The following is a 24019-nucleotide window of genomic DNA, read 5'->3' on the forward strand; positions in this document are numbered from 1 at the left end:
GACATTTTACTCATGAATCTACGTGATTCTTTTCATTGGTTTTTAATTATAATAAACAGAATTGGAACTAGTCAGAGTCACGACTACTGGTATGTTTTCAAAGCCATGGGGTTGAATCTTTTTTATTGCCTTGCGTGCTAATGAGCACTTTTAAATTGCAGAGTTGCATGCAGACATCTGATCATTTGTCTTATAGGGAACAGTCTGTTCCTATAAACAATGCCAGTAAGAGAGGGAATGTACCGCAACCATGTGTGCAGAGTGGGAGGATATATCTCATTTTAATTTGCTTACCTGGATCTCGATGTTTGCCCTGTGAAGAAAAAAAAACACACACACAAATACACTGAGAACAAAGCAGGCTGATCTGTTTATTCTAAGAGCAAACATTTAGCGTAAAACACAATGTCAGCTTCATTTCCTATACATCCAAAACATTTGGATGACATCAACTTTTTAGCTGGGTTTCAAATGTAGAAGTTCTTCCTATTTAAAGCTGGCCTGCTCTTACCCAGAGGCCAGAGTAGCAATGCTGCAATGTGAACGGCTGCAGGACGGAGTTGCAGAGAGCAAGGCATCTTTATTTATCGCAGCAAGATCAATAAAGCTCACACGTTTGCATACTTCTTGTGTGCAGTCTTTCCAGTTTCATAGCAGTTAAAGCGAGAATCAAGCACTTCTCATTAGTGCAGCGTCTGACAGCAGAGAAGCTGAGTGCTCTTTGCAGCACAGAGCAAAAAAAAACATTATAAAAAGTAAAAACACACAGTAGTTCTACAAACAGCGACTCGGGTTAAATCTAGAGAAAACACTCCGTTTTTTTTTTCTTTTTCTTTGCGCCATCAGGTATTGCTGCAGTAACTGAAGTCAATTGGAGTCTACTTGGCAAATAGCTGCAGAGGAGAGCAGCCTTCAAAGTGCAGCTAAGCTTTGCAGAGAAAGAAACACACACACACACACACACAGACGTCTGCACGGACACACACACGAAGCTCACCTGAGTTCTGACGGAGCCGGAATCTGAAAGAAGTTTGAGAACAGGCATAGTGAATGACGGGTTAGTGGGTGCACGCAAACACTCGCACGCTCTCATCGGAACAAGGCAACACTCCCTCATTAGTGGAAAAGGCGGACGCTCGCGTCTGACCACGCTTCGCTTTGTTTTGCAGCGCTGCCACTACCTGACAGCCGGGACGGAGGAGGTAACGAGGCGGGGGGGGGGAGGTGTGTGTGTGCGGAGAGAGGTATAGGGAGCAGACCTGTGGTTTTTGCTCCACCGCTTCCTCTCATTGGCTCCCTTAGGGACGGATTACACCCCCCCCTCCCTCCCTAAGACACACGCAAACGCGCTCAGCTAGGCACACACACACACGCAGAACCACACCTGAGCAAAGAGAACAATTACATAAACACACACATACCTACGCAGCCAGACGCACGCCAGTTGGCAGGCCGCCACCAGTCTGGGCGCTACTTTTAGTGCCAGCATGCGCACACGCCTTCCTCAGCGGGCCTATTGTTCCCTTAGCCTGAACCCTGACCTGCTCAGCAGACGGGCAGCACCGGGGCCGATAAAGCGAGATAAACGCAGGTAAACAAACCTCATCCTTCAGTCACACGAACACGTGTGAGATTTTGTATGAAGCGATGCCCCGCTGTCCGTTCTTTATTACGCTTCCATTTCATATGTGGCCCGCCGTGCATGTCTGCATATCTGCTTTTGCTTTCCTTATGAGGTTAGTAATGAAATAATCCTGAGGCCAAGTAGCAAAAAAAAAAAAAAAAAAGCAACCAATAAAACAACTTCGGAGCAACTTTATGACTAAGCAGATAAAATGTTTTGCAAATGCACTCGTGCCCTTTGGATAGTTCTTTTTGTTGTTGTTTTGTTTTTTTGCATTTTCTCATGTTACTTAAGGGCTTATTGGCTTTTTTATGTGACAGACCAACACACAGTAGCGCATCATTAGGAAGTGGAAGGGCAACATAAGGTCAGACGCCTTTGTGAACAACAATTTTCAACTATTGCCACAGATTCTCAATTAAATTAGACAGGGACTGTACTTTGACTGGGCCATTCTAACACATGGAGATGCTTTGTGTTTACCTCCCCACATAGGTGTCTGCACGTAGGCTAACAGGTCACATTTTGTTGTCATCTGACGTTTCATGTGTAATGTGTCCCCTACACGTTTTAAGGCACGGTAAATATAGGACTTTATATGGCTGCCTTTCTTGCCACTCTTACATAAAGACAAGATGTTTGGAGTGCAAGGCTGATAGTTGTCCTGCTGATAGTTTTACTCTTCAGAGCTGTGAATCTCTGCTGCTCCTCCAGAGTAACTACGGGCTTCTTGGCTGCTTCTCTTATTAAGGCTCTCTTCACCAACTTATCGCTTTACACTTCTGCCATGCACGTTAGATTTTCAGATGAGGGATCTAATGATATTCTGTTTAACGCCTGAAATATTATTTCCTAACGAACCTTTAAGTCTTCAAAGAACAGCTGGATTTCGACTGAGATTAAACTAGTTAAGGTGGACTTTAACTACCAAACAGGTCAGCTGGGCTGCTGGATTTTATGCAGGGGTTGTTAGAGTGGCAGCGATGGAGAGGAAAAATACAAAACATCAACAAGTTCAAACAGTATGAATACTTTTTGTGAGGCACTGTAGATGCATGAAAAGTTTCAGACACAGTAAAAGGCTCGCACAGGATTAGGTTTTCTGTGTGCAACCCCCAAAAGTAAAGCTGGAGTAATGAGAGGGCAAATTCAAACAAGCATCCCAGCCATTACAGCCCGGCGCTCTCCAACCGCCGGCGTCGGCCCAATCTCCTCTCGCAAACGCGGCGCCCAGGTGGGCCTGGCAGCGGCGTTATTGCCTCTGCGACCCGACAGCGCCGTGACGGATGCCGGGTCCAACAGGAGGTGGCGGCTTGCCACGGGGAATGCAAACACGCGGCGGTAAAAGCGCGACGAGCTGTGCCGCCGGCGCGCTGCGTTGAAGGCGCTTACGGGTTCAGCCCGAGTGTCAAAACATTTCGTTGCAAGAACACAAGCGGGCACTTTAAAGGAGCTGAAACAAAAAAAAAGAAAAAGAAACCAAAGTTTCATTTCTTCTCAGCTCTTCACGCTCTCTCTGCCACAGACGCGCCGCCTCACATAAACACACTCGACGGACATGCTAAGCTGGTTTCTGAAGGCCTGTTTTCTTTTTCGCTTCTGTCTGAAGTTTTCCCTCCACCTCTCTCAGAGCTGTCACCGTGCCTGCTCAGGGAGCTGAGTGACAGACACGCGGGGACGTAACGAAAAGTTTTTTTTTTTTTGTGTGGAAACTCCTCTGTAAAAGTACCGTTAGGCATTGGGAGACGTACGCGGCGACAGACAGTGACATTCCCTTTAAAAGCTAAAAGGGGAAAAAAATAAACACCAAGGGAAGCTGCAGGAGGAGAAAAAAAAGCTATGCTTATGTTGCATGCCAAACTCTGATCCAATGTTTGGCTGACCTTAACGTAGAGAAAAGAAGGTCACGTTGAAAGTTCTCATCTTGTTAGAACCAGCCACTTTTTTTTTTTTTTTTTTTAGTTTTACACAACAGTTTTATGCGCCGCGTATTACCGCCATGATGTTCTGCAATAAAACGGCACTTCAGGTTATAAAACTCAATTTAAGGCCTCTCCAGAAGCGTCTTGCTCAGAGAGAGGGGACGTGGGAGCACCTACCTGTTTTTCCACAGCAGCCAAAGCGTCCGAGGCATTCTTTATGGGCGCCTAAACCACACTTGGAGCACTGGTAGCCCTGGTAAAAGATCCCCCTGCAGAGACAGTGAGCGACAACAGATGACCATGTGGACAGCAGGAGAGAAAACAGCTCCTGCGACTCTCAGGGAAGAGGGTGACTGCAGGATTTAGCGCCGTGCCGCATTTCCTGTCCAGTTTAAGCAGACGGGCTTGGAAGCAGAATTTATCTTGTTCAGAAATGCGGTATTGTGCTCAGTTTGCCATACCAGGAGGACTGCTATACGATGTGACATTTATGCTTACAGCAATGCTCCGTCTTCTGCCACCATGACTTTGACATTTTGGACTATGATTGAGCTGTCAGGCAGATTTTCTATGGATCAAATTCGAATTCTCACTTTTTTTTTTTTTTTTTTTTTTGATTTACAGTCCCTTGCAAAAATTAGTCAGACCCCTTGAACGTTTTGACATTCTGAAAAAAGTTCTATGTTAGTTTTCCACCACACACAGGGGCCGTCATTTTGTATGCAGGGTGTATGCATAATAACTGTGTTGACAGAAGCTCCCACCTGAGCAGCAGATCATATCAGCTCCTCCAGAGTCACAGTGAGTTCTCTGATTAATGCTCTTATTGCCCCCGCCCAGTTCCTTTTTTTGGACGGCTGGGTCTTGATAGGTTTGCAGTTATCAAGAATTAAAATTATGTAACCATAATGAAATTTTGGGGAGACAAACAGCTCAGAATTTACACATAACGTGCAAATAGTCCTCAGCATCTGACGAGATTTAAATGTTCGAGTCAAAAAAGACAGATAGTGTTCACTTTATAGAACGATGCACATCACTGTGCAATTTCATGAATGTATCAGACAGACACTCCTGGATAAGTTAAAAGCTCTTTAGCATTTGATAAGACTTAAATATGTTATACTCTTTTGATTTTCAAAAGAAGTGAGATGCACAAAGCTTGAGATACTGTTGCGTACACAAACCCTGGAGCGGGGAGTGGTGTTTGTTCACTGATGCTCTCTCACAAACCTCTGAAGCCGACAGGGATCATTTATATTTATGCTGGGATCAAATTACACAAATCACTCTTAAAGCCTCCCAACTATATGGGAGTAAAACACGGCATCCACTGTTTTTTGTTTTTGTAACGACATCAGAAGCCCCTAAAAAAAAAAAAGTTAATCCTTCTCCACTAACTAATTATCTGTTTAATCTCTAATAATAAGCTAGCATAAAGCTGCATTGGAACAGAAAGAACAATTCTTTTGTATTTAATCTTTAGCTCCATCCGACCATACTTAAGCAGGGAGCTTATGGCTCCCTTGGAAAAAGGTGCTGTTGGCACACAGGCAGTGAAGCCTGAAAGTTGGTGAACATAAATATTTTCTGAAAAATTTCTACATGTAAGAGCTTGCAAGCTTTTCACGCATCAGTCGCCTCGATGATTCAGAGCTCTACTCAATGTCTGTCATCACCAAATAAACAAAAGTCAATAAACCATTCCTTCTGTGGGTGCCTTTCTACGATCCTTTGTGAAAAAGCTTACAGTTTGAGTGGCTTTGAGTATGCTTTTGTAATTTATTTGAAATGACTGTATTTATAATTTCATTTGTACCAAATTGACTTCTGTATCCATATGAACTAGTTTGGAGAGACGTGCGATTTGTCTTAAGGGGACATTTGCGAATCAGCATTTTTATATTTCACATAAAATAAATCTCATATAGAAACAGAAGTACTGACAGCAAACCTGACAGGGCGCTGACATACTAAGACAAAAGTCTGTGTTACCATTTATGTTAACCCAACAGCATTCTGGGAAAAGACGCTCTAAAAGCACTTTCCTTGTGTGTGAAAAGTAAACTCTGATTTCTCACCGCGGACTGAGAATTCTGTTTTTAAAAATTACTCACACTGACGGCAGACGTTTAAACCCACAGGGGCAGAAAAACGTTCTCTTGTCCAGAAAATGATGTGAATAGATTTTACTGTATATTTGATCCTAATGTAAATGTAAAGACTGATAAAACAGCTTATAGTTGTAACTCAGAAACTAAACCTTGCCTTGGCTTATTGATAATTCAAATCAGGGCATCTGAAATAGTCAAATGGGAGTGGTTAAAAAAAATGCACTTTTCCTATAGAATGAGATGAATGCAACTATATCAAAGTTTGTGTGCCTTTGTTTGGTTGCACACAGCCACCACACACATATTCTATCGGGGAATGGTCTTTATGCTGTCCTAATCGTTTTAGCCATATAAGAAGGAAAGTGTGATGTAGACCTCTCTGGACTGAAAACAAGTTTAAGGTAAGCTCGGCCTAAAGAGGTGAGGAACAATTACGTTAGCTGTCAAAACAATAGCTTTAAAGTTGGTGATGTGGGTAAGGAATCCAAAGCGACGCAGCACTAAAAAACCGGAGGGATGACTATTTATGCAAAAGAGTTTACCATTCTGGAACGTTTTCACATTTTGTTAAAAGTTGCAACCATAAAACGCTGTATTTTGTCAAGATTCTATGTGTGAGACCAACATACGTGTGTGCATGATTGACATTTAAACAGCCTGGTCAAAATTTTATACAAAAACTGCAAAAGTGCAGTATGCTCCAGTCCGCACTCATCGACCTCTCACTCATTGCGCCGGTAATGCAGTTTTCCTTGGGGGAAAAAAAAAATCAGGTTTTGCTGCAGATATCCTAGCTAAAACATGAATATGCTTTGATCTAAACCATTCTGTTGCAGCTCTAGCTTGATGTTTACATTATCCACATCAACCCTGTTTTAAAATCTCTTCAACTCAAGACATTCTTTAACAAGCATTTCACACTCAACGGCCCCTTGGCTGCGATGACTATCTATTTGTTGCAATGATGCATTTTCAAATGTTCTTTTAAATGTGTATTTTTCCGGTATTTTTACCGTGAAGCTTGAGAAAGGTGCTATATAGGTAAAATTGACTGTGTTTGTGTGTATGTGTGTGTGTGTGTGTGTGTGTGTGTGTGTGTGTGTGTGTGTGTGTCGAAGGTGGACTTTAACTACCAAACAGGTCACCTGGATTTTATGCAGGGGTATTAGAGTGGTAGCGATGTTTCATCCCCACAGCATGATGCTGCCACCGCCATGTTTAAGGATGTGAATGTTAGAAGTGATGCTTAGTGCTAGTTGTCGGCCCCACACAGCATTTTGCATGTACGACAACAGGGTTAGCTTCAGCTTTTTGCAGTGTCCCCCTACATGGCTTGTGGGAAACTTTATCTGGAACATCGCCTATGGGATAATCTTATAAATACCCCCACACACAAACGAGGTTGTCTAACCTGACCGTTTTAATTGAGAAGTCGACTCTCTTCGGACAGATCCGCGCGGCCGTTTCAGACTTTTTACCAACTAGTATTCAAAAAAAAACTAACGCCCACAGTACGGCTACAAGTACAAAGAACAGGAAAGAAAAACAGCCTCCTTTCCTCGCCAGGCTCTGTGTCACAGAGCAATAATCTTGTCCCCGCTTCCCATCCGTCGCCTTGAAGAAGTGGCGGAGTGTGACAGACATTTTTCTTCCTCTCTCTCTCTCGTCTTCTGTAGGTGAAACCACTCAGTCGTCCCCGCTGCGGGAGCGACCACGAGGCGCGGGTCCTTTGGGTGGCCGACACCATTCAGCGAACTCAAAAGGAGTTTTGTGCGAGTGAAGCGGAGGAAGAGAAGGAGGTTGGCGAACGGATTGTTTGGGTACACCGGAGAGGAACGGGGAGAGCCGGGGGCCTTTTTTTAAAGGAGCCGTGACAGCAGTTTAAAGCGCCTCTCTGTTTGACAACGTTCTCTGCTGCTCCGGATGGCGTCGCGCGCTCCTACCTAAGCAGCAAGTGGCACGAGTTGCAAGAGGTGATTCTCTCGAAGGTGTGCATCCGGAACTCGTGGAAATTGTTGGTTGCGTTCTCAGGACGGATGTTTGATCTGAGAGAGAGAGAGAGAGAGAGAGAGAGAGAGAGAGAGAAGAGTTAGACATAAGCTTTAAACCTCTAATAAAACTCTAGTCCTCTGCAGGAAGACTCAAACACACTAGAAGATTTTTAACAGAATCAACCCAAAACGTCTTTGTGTTCGGTAAGCCAGTTTGTTTCAGCGCTCGAGCTGTCAGGGGGCTGGATAAAGATGTCACATTTGAAGGCAAAGAGCAACACTGCTTTCCTTTTACTTCTAATTGCGGCAGACAAACTCTTGCGCGGCTGCGGCAGCCTTTTTCCGCCGATACGCTTCTTTGAAGTGGGGAAAGGGGAGGATTGCGAGTAGACAGACGAGGTCTGCTCCCGAGGTGAACACAAGAGGCTGCCTCCGTCCCCCAGGGGACACGGATGCAAGCCTGTGTCTGTGTGTGCAGTGCGTAGAGAGGATAAAGACAAACAAAGGCAGAAGAAAGGCGAGGAATAATGATCAAAAAGACACCAAGGTTTCCCCGGATTTTCACCAATCTGCTTTAGTTTGTGGCGCTGCAGTGTTCAGGCATGAGCTGACTGTTTACATATGTGCAGCTGCTTTCCTGGAAGCTGCAATAATTAGTCAAACTGACCTTTTCTGGGGAAAATAGGTCGAGCATGGCCATGATGGAAAACGCTTTTAAACCAGAAAGTTGCCGTTTTTATGACTTAAAGCCCATATAAAGTTCTCTGAGCTTTCCTGTTTTTTTTTTTTCTGTCTACTGTGCCTTTATTGCACTGTGTGATGACGCAGTCGCTACTTCTGCAGACCGAACTTCAGAGAACTTAAAAGTGCTCCAACTGTATTAAGATTATCTTTTTAATACCAAGATGTTTTTCATCAAGTGCTTTCCAGCACCCTGTAAAGCTGTTATATTGTCTTTTACTTGCACTCACAGGTGAAATACTCCAGGTTCCTGGTTAGAAACCCAACACAGCGCCTCCTGAAGCCTGGATCCCAGATGGGAAAGCTGGAGGTCGCCAAACGGCCCCGTGTTTTCGGTCTTCAATGTGGCTGCTGTGCTTCTAAAACTATGGCTGCTTTCTGATGACCCGTATCTCACTGAACTAGCATGTGCTGTAAAATATCTATATGTGAACATGTTGTCTTAAAAGTTTGAATATTGTTGGGCTTCTATTGCTAATTTGGGTGCTAATTTGGGTGCAGCCTCCACCCCACCTGCCCCCGCTCATCGTCAAGTCCTTCTACAGAAGCACCATAGAGAGCATTTTGACCAGCTGCCTCTCTGTGTGGTGTGGTGGCTGCAGTGCCGCCGACTGGAAGAACGTGAGGAGAGTGGTGAGGACAGCAGAAGGGATCATTCGGGCTCCTCTTCCCTCCATTAAGGACATCTCATCACAGCGCTGTGTGTCCCAACCCCGTAACATCATCAGGGACCCCTCACACCCCCATCATGGACTGTTCTCCCTGCTACCTTCTGGGAAGAGGTTCCGCAGCATTCGCTGCAGGTCCACCAGGTTCTGTAAAAGCTTTTTCCCTGCTGCCATCAGACTGTTGAACTGCTGGAACTGCTGAAGCCACAAAACCGCTGCTGCACCTTTATCCTGAAATTTACTGCAATTTACTGTGATTTTTTTTACATTGTTTACATTTCAATTGTTTACATAAACCGCTGCTCCATCTTTATCCTGAAATTCACTGCAATTTACTTTGATCTTTCAAGCTGTATGCAAACGAAATTTTTGTTCTGTACACACTTTGTGCATACAAAATGACAATAAAGTTGTCTAAGTCTAAGTCTAAGTCTAATTTAAGAGCACCACAATTGGCAAATCCTACCCGTTTTTTGTAACTAGAAGATGCTCGACACAGGCTTCCAACACAAGCACAACACAGCAAGAAGGGGCGAGCTGTCCAGCTGACTTTTAACTAAGAAAGAGTTCTTTAGAGTTATTTCAGTTATTAAAGCCGGTTAAAGCACTTCCTGGGAAACAGGAAGTGGTGAGAGAGTGACCGACAAGACAAATTATTTGTAGCGGGTGTGAGAGGACCCTGACCGGCTAACTGCTAACAACACTGAGTTTAGGTTATGGTGTGAAGCTTTCTGTTGGTGCTAAGCTAAGGGCTTTCGTTTAGTTTTTTTATTGAGTCTGGACCGCATTTGATCATCTGTTCAGACTCTCAAATATCTGAAATGGTTGATTTTGAGAATAAGGCGAGAATAAAAATCAGTACATGGAATAAACAAACCTGGACAGGAATATTTTATGCTGATGTTTTCATTTTGTGAACCGTTCACTCTATTGGTTAATTTCGTGATATTGTGCAGCTTCTTGCCGACGGAGCTCGATGTATTGTTACACCCACGCACCCCTTGAATTATTCTTCTCTCAACAGGAAATGCTCAACCAGTGTGATTTCATTTTCACTAAGTTGCAATGTATATTTTATGTGACTAAACGCTTCACCACAGGGAGTGGTTTGGAAACCAAGAATGAAAGAGAACATGTGATTTATTCTGCAACACCTCGCTGTTCTAGCAGCGTGTTAATTTGGCCTCACAAGGTAATCATATAGATCCTGTTTTCTCAGTCTCACACCAACACTTTCTCTTCTTCATCTGCACTTCCTCTAAGGGCTTGTTGCTTTTCGTATTTCTTACAAACCGTATGTGACTGGTTTCTTTTTGCTATACCCATTTTAAAAGGCCTGCCTGATAACAGCAGCGGGTGCAACAAAACAATCGAATAACAGGTAGCTGAGTTATCAGCGAGGAATAGAATAACTGTGGGTTTGTGTTTTGCTTTTCCCTCTTTTCCTTTTTACCTTCTTCTGTTGTTATGTTGTTAAAACTCAGTAAGCTCATCAGATGTGGGAGGAAAAACACATTTGGCCTTGGTACCTCTGTTCCTCCTAACAACTGTGTAACAACACTACTCTACTTTATATTGCATTAAATCACCGGAGAAGTGAATGGAAGCAGCTAAAAATCTCCCCTTTCTATCCATATTCGGAACAGTGTTTTAGTCATGATGGCCTCACTACACAACTGTAGTTTACAAAATGCTGTTTGGCCACCAACAATCGCCACGACTAGTGAGCTCTGTAAATTCTTCAACATTTAGTTTTCTCACAAGATGTACATTAGTTTGTCCCTTAAAAGTCACTTCAAGTTAAAGTTGTGTGACCAAGGCACTGCTGCTGCAGCCAATTATCATAGATAACACTAAGAAAGGCCATTGGAAGGGAGCGACTAATGTTTTAATGGAATTACGCTGAGTGTCAGCAGACATTAGCCTTCCACCATTTCCTCACTTTACGACAAACTCACCGCAGAAGGAATCTTTGCAATACAAGGAAGTAAACCCAGGGTTTCCCGCACTGTATTATAAGCCTGGCATTAACCAGGCTTTACTCTTAAATAAAGTATTGTTTATTGTAAAAAATAAAAAATAAAAAAATAAAAACGTATGCACCACTAACAGTGAAACCTAAGATAGTAAATAGTAGGGTTGTCAAAATAATGGTTGCCTCCATGCTTGTTAGCAACATAAAAAGGTCGGTAAATCTCCTGTGTCTGCGAAAGTTTAGTAGTATGCCTCCCAGAAAACATAAGCTAATGCTAGCTTGTTGTTAGCTTGACGGGCACAAACAGCCCAGTGAGCGGGTGCTGTTGGTCTGAGCGCCTCCATCCAGCTGTGCAGAGCTGCACCATGCAGGCCTAAGCAGGAGTGGGAGAGGTGATGGTAAAGATGTGGGAAAGGAGCTAAACAAAGAGGGAAGAAAAGGAAGTACATAACTATGCCTGATAATCCCTTAATGTAGACAAAGGAACAGCAAAAATACATCAACTACATTAACATGCTCTTCACCTGGACATGGCAGCAGAAATAACACTCCAGCTCCTTTCTGTACATTCGGCCGCATCCACGATATCATCCAAGGGGAAGATTGCGAGGCTTGTCAGCAACAGATGGCGTAATCTTGGCCAAGTTACCGATAGGTCACATCTCGGCACCGAGAACAATGAACTGTTGTCGCCTGCCAGTGTCTGTCAGTGGCATTTACAGACAGAGTTCACCTGATGTCTCCTCCGCGTGCTGCTCAGCTGCTGCCATAATTCACACGTACCCCTGTCATTTATTAGACGTTTAGAAGTAATACTTTATTTTGTGTCGCTAATGTTGTTGCAGTTGTCTCATCTCTTAAAGCTAATCTTACCATTGACATTTCATTTGTTTTAGAAAAGAAATTTTAAAAAGCAAAAAGCAACATTTCCCAAAACTATGAAGTTTTTCTTTGTAAAATAGAACAATGATGCACTTTTTTTTCTGTCTTGGCTCTTTTTCTTGGCTTTCTTGGTTTCTTTTTATGACACCTATTTTTATCAGTCCCTTTTTGTAGTATTTGGATCCAATCCAGGACAAGGACTGGCCAGTGCAGTTTGACAAGATGCAAAAATAGACGAATCTACCTGACCGCAATTGTTTAGTGCGATCGTGTCTCCCAGTCGACCTCTCCTTCGTGTCACTTTTGTTTTGCGTCACGCTTTAAGTACAGCAGACTAGAATAACAGGACGAGCAACGCATTGTGCCTCAGCGGCGTGCACGGACGCGGCTGAGACGACCGCATTGCTGCGCGCGCGTGCGGAGACACTCACATGGCCATGCCGAACTGCTCCAGCCACTTCTTTTTCAGCTCTTTGGTTTTGAAGAAAAACTCAAAGCCGTTCTGGCCCTGGTTGTGAGTGAGGTAGAATCCGTAGGACCACTGCAACAGAAAAGAAGACGAAACATGTTTGAGATGGGAAGATGAAACAACGGCGAGCAAACGCGCTGGCGGAGCAGCGCGGAGAGGAGGCAGAAGGACAGATGGTGACAAAGGGATGCAAAATGAAGGAGGGATGCCTTGGGGAGAGCAAGCCCAAAGGCAGAGGGGGTGGAGAGCAAACGAAGCGATGCAGAGGAAAAGTGTTAAGGGGAAGAAGGGGAAAAAAAACAAAAACAAACGCGAGTTAACTGTGGCACGTCGCTGCTGGGTTTCAAACGGCATGCACAGACCCAGGCAGCGAGTGGGCCTGTAATCGGCTACAATTATCACTTTAAAGGCTGAATATCAGCCCGTTAGCTTCTGGGTCCACTCTGGCGTCTGCGTTGTTAGACGCCACAGCAAAGCAGGTGCTGGTGGGATGCGCTTTTCATGACCGCTGGTCATTGTTTTGAACGTCTGGCGCTCTGCAATCAAGGTTAAACTGAGCCGGGTTCACTGTGCGGTTGGAGAAGAGCAGCGGCACGTCTCTTCAACCGCATGAATAAGAAAAAGGAAAAGCACTGCAACACGCGGGCATTCCCAGTGGACACCAGGACCTACACTGAGTAGTGAGAGAATCTTCCTGCCGATTTGTAAAGAGAAAAACATTGTTTGTTCTTTCTGCCCCTTCATGAGAGCTGTTCTATCGTTTTGTTTAAGGAGGTGTGCACAGGTTGCTGCCAAAATACTATTGCTCTTCATTATAAAGTCAGTGAAAGATTAAGCAGACCAATGAAAAAATAGCTTCTGTTTTAGCAGTATTGTGGAGGAGCTACATTGCATCAGTTTGTTGCCGATGTTAATATCTTCACAGCTATCTTTAGGTCCCACCACAGGATTTCACTCTGGTTGAAGTCTGGACTTTGACTAGACCATTGCAACACCTTGATCGGTTTCCTATTCAGCCACTCGGTAACTTTCTGCAGTTGTTGTGTCGAGCTTTAACTTTTGGATGAAAGGTCCAGCACTTTGTCCCGAGGAGCTCATGGGCAAAAAAAAAATCTACTACAAGGTGCTGAAGTCCTGTGGCCGTACAACAAGCTCATGACTCCTCCACCACTGTGCTAGATAGTTGGTTTGAGGAATCTGAGCCATGTTTGGTTTTCTCCAAACATGGGGCTGGGCATTATTGCCAAATGACTTAATTCCAAAGGTGTGTTGTTCATTTATATTCAACACTGCATACCTCTTACCTATCGCTATATTGTTTTATGTCAGAGGACGCAAACATTCTCAACAGACTGGCCTTGTAATGCTTCCCAGATTGATGGACAATGATGGGTGCCTTCCTTGGTAATGTGTTAGCATACACCTGTGTGCTGCTGAGTATCAAACTCCTACACTGCCTGGTGAGCATTTAAAGCCTCTTGCAGCACCTAGTTGCTGTCTCAAATCCTGTGAAAGAAGCGAGGGTGTAGATCATCTTTTTTAATCACTATGTTGATGTTTTGTGTGCTAGCTTACTACTGTATTGTGCATGTACATCTAAACTTTGTTTCCTTTTACTTTATCTCCAATAATGGACCAGCGTTAAATGAAATATTTAATTTAATTAAAGTCAAAACTGTCTTGGTTTTTTTATGCATGATTTAAATTATCTTAGATACAAATTGGCAACAATTTGGGGATGTTTTATTGTTATGCACAACAGTTTTAGCTTGTAGTTTTTGCAGCCAAACCCCCATATACAGTAGCTGTTTGTTTTCATAAGCAGAAAGGAACAGAGGCAAATAAGCAATAACTTGGATTTATTATGGAAACTTTGAGCTTGCCATTTTACTAGCTGACTCTTAATAAGGGGCGACCAAAGCACGTGGCAGGTGCCATTTGGGACCCTTGAAATAATGTCAAGAACAATACAAACATGGCCCCTTCAACAAATAGAGCGGACCTTTGTCGATTTTAGGATTAGACCTTCTTAAATACAAAATGTTAGACACAAGACAAAGTAGTTTTCTTTTATTAACCATGTTTTTTTTTTGCCTTCATCCTAATTTAATATAATACTAAGTCGGGTCACAAAGATCCAGCAGCTTTTTACAGAAAGACCGACTTGGTCACCCGTTTGTTAACCTTAGCTAAATGCAACAAGGGTTTTCCAAGAAAGTTCAGGTTTCTTGTGCAGGGAACAGTCTAAAATCATTATCCAGACCAAAACAAATAGAAAACCTTCCACCTAATAATGTTAAGAAACCAAAACTTTCTTTTATTGAGGAAAACATTTAAATCCCTTTTTAGGACATAGAATAATTAGCTCCTTTCTACTTTGTATAATGAAAATATTGCATGCAAAAAAACTTTGCGTGCAGGCTAACGGAAAAAATGCAATTAATTTGGATTAACTCATAAAATAGGCCTCCTGAATACTTTCAACTTGCCAATTTTGGCAGATGGTTTGAACACCACTGCTCTTGAGCTAGCCAACTGCCAGGCAGGAAAGCAAAATAAATCTGTAAAAAACTAACAAAAAAACTGTTTTTGAATAAAAACTAAAACACTAAGCTAAAAGTACTAAAAAGGTACTACAAATACTAAGTCATTTAAGCATAGTTTATAAAGAAAAAATCTAGTTTAGGCTATGCTTTGTTGACCATTGACTATTTCAACTTTTATAAGGTCCTTTTGTTTCCTAGGTCTGTATGCAAAACCTCCAGATAATCTGCATTCACACACTGCTTTTCCGGTGGCGGCTCTCATTTTTTTTTTGCTACCTTCAGGCAGACGCTATCATCTCCATTACAGCTAAAACAAATATAGCAGCGAAAGAAAACGCATTACATTCTTCATGTCAGAGGTGAACGACGCCGAAGCGGCTGCAACCTTCATAAATACAATCCTGTAAGCCCATATGGGTCTAAGCCCGCTAATGTCTGCTATTACTGCGTCATTATTACCCAAATCAATGTTTCCTGGCACGCCTTGGATATCATTCCTCATTATGATTGGCAATATTTTTTCCCCAGTTGGGCGCTTTGTATTCACTGTGTGTACAAGAGTAGTCAGGCCCAAAACGAGGTTTAATGATAGCACCATCTGGGAGGAGGCAGGCTGTTCCAGTCTGACACTGTTTCAGAAGGATGCGGAGGGGGGGGGAACGAATAAGAGAATGTAAAACAAGCATGTACCAAATTATTTAGGACTGTTTTGTGTTAATTATTTTGTTGTTCCTGTTATGAGCCTGAAAGGGTCTTTGCGTGTAGCTCATTTTAGGAGCCCACTGGGGGATTCGGAGCACAGAAGGCGGCAGCGGGGTGGAGAGACTGTTACAGGTGCTTATAAAACCCTATAAAGAAGCATGTTAAGTTAATTTTCCTTCACTTTTATGAACCTGAGTGTATCTGACAAACGGTTATGGCTGTTCATTATGCAGGAATAGCTCTACTAATTGGTTTGTCAAGAGTCCAACGTGGTCTCCGAGCTTTGCTGACTCAGCCGTAAAGAGGCAATAACGGGCTTGACGTCGCAGAACTCGCCGTCGTTACGGCAGACGACTCGTTAGGCGGTGCTTGTTTTTGTTGCTTTTATTTTTTGCAGCGTGTTAATAGTGCAATTTTCTTATTATTTTATCCATTTTACAGCAAAACTATAAAACTGCCTATTTGACCGTGTCCTGCTGCGACGGCCTACGTGGCACGCAGCTGTTTGTGAAATTTAATACCATCCGAAGCTCTTTGAGCTGTTCTGAAACGGCAGTGAATCACAGCTAAAGTGGGACAGTATAACATTTAAAGCTAAGTCTCTCAGAGAGACGTTCGTTTATATTCAGTGTTACTGCATTTTCATGATGATACGAAACAGACGTTCACATTTAAACTACAAGTTTAAACTCGTGTTTTTAACAGTTTTGAAAAGCATTTAAAAGGAGGGCTGTGGGAAGATTTATCATTCTTTCTGATGTGGAATATGAACTGCCTTTTGCCAAAGTACGGCTGATTTACTGGCCTGTAATTAGCATAAAAATCTTGACAGCATCACGTCTGACTTTGGGAATCAGCAAAGAAAAAAACAAATAGCGTTGCTGAAACAAGAACCTCCAGAGTCGGAGCCAAATTGAAAAGTAGCAAGACTTGTTTCATGGCAGATTAATGAGAACAGCATATGTAGAGTCTCTTGCCAACAGATTCAAGTTTCACATTTCGGATGGCGTGTCCCAGGTGATGCGAAATGTCACATGCAACCGCATACAGTGATTTGTCTGTAGGCCAAAAGGTTAAAAAAAATATATATTTCATGTCTCTCCCACATGGTTTGTGGCTTTAAATATGGCTTCTTATGGCTTTCTTTCAACAATGGTACAGTTCTTACAAGATCTGGCAAGATCTACAGTACTGATTCCCTCGTCTGAGCAGTGCAGCTCCTCCAGTGCTACTATGTGTTTATTAATCATTTATCTGATTAATGATTAAAGCTCTCTAGGAAATTCCCACGGTCTTCCCAGAACAGTCGCATTTACGTTTTCTGAGTTTCACAACATGGGTCGCGTCTTAAGGCAATTAGTTGAACAGGGTTTTATTTAGGGGGTTTTTCGGTAAAGGGTGCTAAGTACATTTGAGCGTCACCCTCTTCAGATTTCATTGGTAAAACATATTGAAAAGCATGTATAATTTTCCTCTTACTTCACAGTATTGAGTTGCATTGGGTTTGTCTGCGAAAAAAAAATACCAATACATTAAACTTTGATGTTGTGGTTGGACTATGATAAAATGCAAAGGTTTTAGGGGGGGGTGAATACTTTTGCCAGGCCCTGGGTGCAGGTTAAAGAGGTGCAAACTTTCAAAGAGGTGCATTTTTGCACAGTGCGCCGCATGTAAGATGTTTTCCTGTTAGAATCTAATGTACTCTCAGTATTAATGCTTAATGTGTTTCTATCACTGGCTGACGCTCATTTCTCAAACCTTTATGAGTCTCTAAGACAGTTATGCCTTCAGGAGGATCAGGCAGTCAGCTAACCAACCTATCATGTCCTTTTAAATGTCTGATGATAAACTGGACTGATTTAGTGAGGCAAACCGTTTATGTTAGTGACTTTAGACAGCGTGCTGTTAGTAAGCAGCCGGTGCAGAGAGGTAACGACGCCTGTGTGCACCCTCACCTTTCTGTTCTCCTTGTCCGACGTTGGGTTGTTGGTAATCTTGAAGAGGTGCAGGTCGATCACTTCCTTCATTTCATAGTTGTCCCCTCGCCGCTTGCAAACTATCACCGCAGCGTCGAACAGGAAAATATGCCTGCAGAAGAAATCAAGTCATAATCTCTGATTTTGCATGTTTGAATCAGCCTGTTGTGCTATAATTAGTTTTGAAATGAGGATATCCTGTATAGCTTATCTTTCATACTAGCAGCTAAAATACATCTGATTGTTTTTAATCCTGGAGCTTCGACGGTGGGAGGAAAATGACCGTAATGACATCCATCCGCTACAGCGCAGTTCACTCAATTACATCATTGAGTGGGGGGGGAAAACAGGTGCGGTTGCATCAACGCTTTGTCTTGAGCCTATGTATCCTCTGGAAGGTTGCCATGCAGCAACATCAGCCCTCCTCCTGTTGTGAGGTTACTGTCTGCATTAGCCTGACATCCTACCTGTCCTGTTTAGTTCGTTTGTCCACCGAGGCCACCCGCGCCTCCCCGTCGCCTTTGGGTCTCCCATAGTTGCCCAGAGGTTGGTTCTGGAAAAGCAGAAGAACAGAAAAGGGAGATTACTTTCATCTGGCGGTGTGGGAAAACCGCATGGCCACCGCCGCTTCCTGTGGACCTACCAGGTTTTCAATGGATCTCTGATACTGATCGATTTCCCTCAACGTCTCGTTGTCCCGTTTGACTTCGTTGACGTACTGCGCCAGGTCCTGCACACACAATCCAAAGACAATGAGTCTGTTTAAATTTTACTGCCTTGCAAAAGTGATCACTTCCTTCCAGCCTTTGTACAGTTTTGCTGTGCCTTAATGTATTTTACTGGAATTATTGTGAGTGATCAACCTCGGGTTGATGGCAGAATTGTCAACTGGAAAATAGAAAAACTGAAACGTAAGCTGACCGGCCAGGCAGGGGGGGGCGGCGTTAATCAGAGCTTCAGCAAAGAGGGCCGTGGAAGCCCCTAATCGTGGAGGAGCTGCAGAGATGCGTAAGCTCAGGAGGGAGAAACTGTCAACAGGACAACTATCAGCCAGGCCTTCCTCAAACTTGGCCTTCATGCAAGAGTGGCAAGAAGAAAGCAACTCTTGAGAGAAAGCCTGAAGAAGTTCTGTGTGAAGTCTCCACAAGCCATGTAGGGAATACAGCAAACATCTGTAAGACGGCGCTCGGCTCAGATAAGGCTAATAGAACATTTTGCTTCACGTGTAAAATGCTGTGTGGGGGGGTGAAACTAACACTACACATCATGCTGACACACCGACCCCGCTGGCACACGTTTCTGGCATCGTCATCTTGTGGGTTGCTTTTCATCAGCAGGGAAGGGCAAGAGGGTAGGAGGTGGAGGTGAGGGAGTGATGGATGGAGCCGGATACAAGCCCATCCTGGAAGAAAATCCGTCAGAGGCTGCAAACGACCTGAAACTGGGGCTTAGTTCCACCTTCCGGCAGGAAAAAAACAATCTAAACCCAGTGGCAGAGCCACAATGGAACGGGTGAAGTTGGAGAATATCTGGGTGACAATGGCCCAGTCAAAGCCCAGACCTAAATTCAACCTGTGACACGACTTAAAAAGTTCACACACACCCTCCATCCTACCTGACAGAGGTTGAGCTATACTGCAGAGAAGAATAGGAAAAAAAGTTGTCTGTAAAGGTGTAAGGTAGGTAATTAAATGTATTCATTCAGAGCTTCAGGAGTGGAATATCTTATTAAGACCTGACAATTTATTTTCCATTAATATATCCCTTCTTGTTAATAACGTTAGAACCTCTCAGTGCACGTCGGTGGAGGATTGTGCGGCTCTACCTTCATCGCATCTAACGCCGTCCGTAGATTACTTTTCTCAGAGGCGTCATGGGTGTGTTTGACCAGCTCCTGTTGAACAGAAAAAAAAAAAACATAAAAAAATAATCACAAACTGCAAACCACAAAAACGGAGGACAAATAAAAAGAAAGCGCGCATGAAAACGTTGATAAGCACTGTTATCCTGCTGCAAAGGCTCGGTGCATGCAACATGTAAAATGAAGGTTTCCGCCCTGGAAAGAAAATGAAAACGTCTGTCTGGTCCTAAAATAAATCAGATACAGTGTGTGTGTGTGTGTGTGTGTGTGTGTGTGTGTGTGTGTGTGTGTGTGTGTGTGTGTGTGTGTGTGTGTGTGTCTATAGGAGGTGTATGCATGCGTGCCAGTTTGTATCTGAAATTACTTGCCAGCGCGGCAGCGCAGCGTAAACAAGACATCTAGACCTCGGCGGTGAAGGATAAGGACGGATGCCTTGCATGCATGAGGCCACACTAAGGGAGATACAGTGTCTGCGTCCTGCCCCCGGCATTGCTCAAATCCCCGGTGTCAGTCAAGCTCAACCTGGCCGTTATTATCACCAGCAGGAACGACAGAGGCCTATTTATCAGCCCTGCGCTCCGACCTCCCCGCATCCGCACACAGATACGGAGGATGGGAGCGGCCCTGCTGATAGCGGGGGGGGGGGGGCGTACATGACGGACTTATTGAGGGAGCGGCGTTTGGCGCGACACCGGTCCGAAGAGGGAGAAGAGAAAAGGACGAGCGCAGGGCAGCGAGGAAAACCGAGCAGAGGACGGATGACAAAAGAAAAGTGAAAAAAAAAAAAGAAAAAGAAAAAGTAGAGGTGGTGGGTGAGCGCAAGAGGAAGTGACAATACGTTAGAGAGAGAGATTCTGGATGTCACCGTGTCACTAAGATGCTTTATTCAGCGCGGCTAGCTATTACCCAGCTGTTCTACGGGGGTTTAAGCCCATGTTGATACAACGGATGCACTTTGTATCTACGCACATTTCACCCTTTTCTTACGTATCGAGCTACAAAACGGGGGGCCGTGGGGGCCATGCTCCTACCTGCTCGGGGCAATTTACAAAAATATTTCTTTGAGGAATATGGATTTGAGATTATCCTTATACCAGATTGTTTCGTTCATAGTGGACCCCTCACTTCTAGCCCTGTCCCTCCTAACACGATGACAGCGCTTTGATTTTGGTGTGCCGCTCCAAGATTATCAGCGGCCCTTATCTGGCCATCCCTGGACTGAACGCTCTCTCGAGGCTCCGCTGCTTAACCTCTGTTTGTGTTGCAGACAGAAAATAGCTGAAAGTAGAAAGCATTAGAGGCTAATGTGGCAGTTTTGAGGCTCGTCCTTGGAAAATCACCATGTTTCAGTCTGAAGAAACATGGGAAAACTACAAAATGGATATTTTTCTCCCCAAACCCTAATGTATGATGTGTTAAAGATGTGTTACTTGTTAAAAGGAAACAGCAAATAATGTCTAACACTTGGTGCAATAAGTATTTTAAGATATTCTGCTAGATTTTGCAGGCACATGCCACCAACTCATTTCTGAGCTTTTGGGTTTAGAACAGTTGGTACATTCATAGAAATCTATTTTATTTGTATTTATATCATTATTATACAATTACTGACAATGTGCTGATGAGTGTCAACTTCTGGCAAAAATGGTGAAGAAGCACTTCCACTCTCTTGTCCTTTCCAGTTGTTTGCCTTCATTGTTGCTCCCCCCCCCCCCTCCTGTCCTCGTCTTACTTATTTTATTTTCTTCCTCCTACTTCAATGAATCATCCCCGATGGTCTCTATCGAGCGACAGTTACACTGCGTGTCCGTCTAAACTCACAGTCATGAAGAGGAGATACACAAAGTGAGGATGAGCTGCAGAGCCTGAAGGACAAACGCAGGCAGGAGGAGGTAAAACGCGGTCAATGCTGCCTCCGGTGGTTAAATAGCTTCATGACGGCTGTCTGGTTAAAATGGGAATTGAGTTGTTGTTGTTGTGTTTTTTTTTTGTCTATTTTAGATTAAAGATGTACTGATTTAACTGTGATACTTACTGAGAATGTCATATTAAAACCTTGTTAAGACACTGTTTTACAGTGTAATATAAGGACACTTACTGATTGAATAAATATCTGAGTACTGAGAGGTTTGTAAAAAACAGAGATTGGTAAATGTAGACAACTTAATTACACAGATTGTTAGTGTAAAATAGTGGTAAAAAAAAAGCACCTCTTACTCTCTCACAGAAGAAAACTAAGGGATCCTTTTTTTTTTTTATTCCCTTAGAATCGGTGCGTGTGAAATCAATCGGACGCAGATCATAGAAACACATTTCTGGTGCACATTTGGCTCCGGTGATCGACAGAAACACGCGGCCATGTTTGGCTTTTCAACATTCACAGCGTCGTTATAAACTAGTAAGTTTACAGCAAGATAACCCTCCAAGCTGAAGCCGAAGAGACACAGGACCGGACAGCTTATGGTGCTGTACCTGTAAAAGGAGATGATACTTCAACACCCGCTGCATGGGAACTACGAGCAGGTCTCTCAAAGTGAACTTGCCATAATTGGCTCTCTTTGAACATTCCTGCACAAAGTAAAAAGAAAAGAAGAAAAAGTCAATCACAGGCCTACATTATACTAGCCTCACGACCCTGCACAGATAAGCAGTTATAGACGGAAGGATGGACATTAATCTATACATCAGTCCCTGTAGTATTACTATTTCACTGATTTCCAGTAAGAAGTTGTTTTTTTTTCACATTTCAATTTTCACAAGTTTAATACTAAAATATCGTCCCCCTCCCCTGCAGTCCCTCATGTGCTCACTTGAGGGCATCCTTCATCCTCTCTGAGCAGGTACAGGAACTGAATGCTCATCACTCAGGCATTAAGAGGCAGGAGTGCCACCAGGAATGTTGGGCCCCGTTACAAAAAAAAAAAAAAAAAAAATGTTCATATACTTGTATAAGTTTACTTTTTTTGGGGGGCCCCAGACAGTCACAGGCCCTTGGAACTGTCCTAACTTTTCCCCTATTACAACGCCCCTGCTAAGACGGCGACAAAATGACCGTCGTCATCACTTCACAGCAGCCATGTAGCCGTTTACCTCCAGCTTCATGCGTACGTCCTCTCTGTTTTTGCAGATGTCATCGAGGGTGGCGATGGCCGTCTCCACATGGCTGCAGTATTTCCCATAGATCAACAACCTGGTCCAGATCGGAGCAGAAGGGCGAAAAGATCGGTGACCAAGACTTTTACGGATTTTCGGCATTCGACTGTAATATTGCACTCGACGAGGGTCACAAAGAGATGAAAACTCCTCAGAAGAGCTAACCAGGAGCTAAAACACTGCTGCTAATCAAAGGAACAAGCACTGTAAAAGAGAAGTCTACAGTGTGTAAAGAAAGGATGCCCTGCTTTATAGAAAAACATGGATAGCATGAGAAAGAGAGAAAAAAAATAAACAATAAACATGAGATGCTCCTGAGGCTGTTTTGTACCTCTCTTTGAAAGTGATGAATATCTGGTAAAGGTTCTGGGAACTTCTGTGGTGGACTGAATCTTGGATTTGCAGCAGTAAAGACTTGTGAACCTCAACCAGTTCCTGGAAAACCGACAGAAACAATTAATCCCGACCATCAATGATCTATTACGATTATTAAGGCCTACAAACTAAGAAATATTTAGTTTTCTTGTGATCATCTTTAAGAAACTCAGACTCATGTCTCAGGAACAACAATGAGCGCTCATTCTGCAGTGACGCTAGCAGTAATAAATCAAGCAACGCTAATGGTCCAACATAAAATGCTTAAATTAGGATATTAGTAATGTCAAAATATCTAACAATGCAGTTCAATTCCTACATCCTCTCCCGAATATCAGAACTTTGAGCGTAGCTCCCGCGGTAGACGGGGTAGGGTGTAGGAAATGTTATTCCTCAGAACAAGTAAATTTCCTAAAACATTAAGAACCTTTAGTCCCAACAGAGACGCTACCAGCCTAAGAAAGAATACTCATTGTTCTGAACTTTAAAGTCTGGCATTTTAGATGCACTTTATTTCTACATCAGAAAAATTGACAAAGCAAAGCCTGAAGGCATTAAAAGCCCAGAGCCCATGGTCGGACTCAAAGCAACGGCTATCAATACATTTCAGGAAGCGAGCACCTGAAAATGTTCTGGTTGTCAGCAGAGGGGTTTGTACAGTCAGGGTCTTGCTGACATTTTGTGCACAGTTGAAACCATATTTTGTAACGCTCTTTCTGCAGTCCATGGCAGTGTACGCTATGTAATCACAGTGATATAATGGCAATTAAGCACATAAATATTCATACCCCTGAAAGATTTAGTTTTGCCAGATTTAGACATTATTTTTTAATCACCCCAGATCGTAGGAAAACAATATAAACTGGATATCAATTTTGAGCAAAGTAATGAATCTGGTTGTATTTACATTTTTGATAATAAAAATAGCATGAATCAGCATTATAGCAGTCACTCCTGTCTGTCCATCTTTTCACTGTTTTCACTGGTATTCTAAAGATTTATCTTAGGTGATGAATGGCG

General features: G+C 43.3%; 1 protein-coding gene across 3 annotated transcripts in view; it reads right to left on the reverse strand.

The window, feature by feature from the left end:
* The window catches only part of LOC105935331 (guanine nucleotide exchange factor VAV3), a 114785-nt gene that overhangs the window by 23251 nt on the left and 67515 nt on the right, over window positions 1-24019 (reverse strand). For all 3 annotated transcript variants that reach the window (XM_036125070.1, XM_036125069.1, XM_036125068.1), the window contains exons 8-19: window positions 22956-23059; window positions 22562-22661; window positions 21944-22039; window positions 19436-19504; window positions 18254-18340; window positions 18078-18163; window positions 17590-17722; window positions 12349-12458; window positions 7604-7705; window positions 3724-3815; window positions 998-1020; window positions 295-313 (exon numbers count right to left, since the gene is read on the reverse strand). In XM_036125070.1, the coding sequence (XP_035980963.1) occupies window positions 295-313; window positions 998-1020; window positions 3724-3815; window positions 7604-7705; window positions 12349-12458; window positions 17590-17722; window positions 18078-18163; window positions 18254-18340; window positions 19436-19504; window positions 21944-22039; window positions 22562-22661; window positions 22956-23059 (1021 nt within the window). The remainder of the gene's footprint in view (window positions 1-294; window positions 314-997; window positions 1021-3723; window positions 3816-7603; window positions 7706-12348; window positions 12459-17589; window positions 17723-18077; window positions 18164-18253; window positions 18341-19435; window positions 19505-21943; window positions 22040-22561; window positions 22662-22955; window positions 23060-24019) is intronic.

This window comes from Fundulus heteroclitus, chromosome 21, assembly GCF_011125445.2.
Source record: "Fundulus heteroclitus isolate FHET01 chromosome 21, MU-UCD_Fhet_4.1, whole genome shotgun sequence".
NCBI lineage: Eukaryota > Metazoa > Chordata > Actinopteri > Cyprinodontiformes > Fundulidae > Fundulus > Fundulus heteroclitus.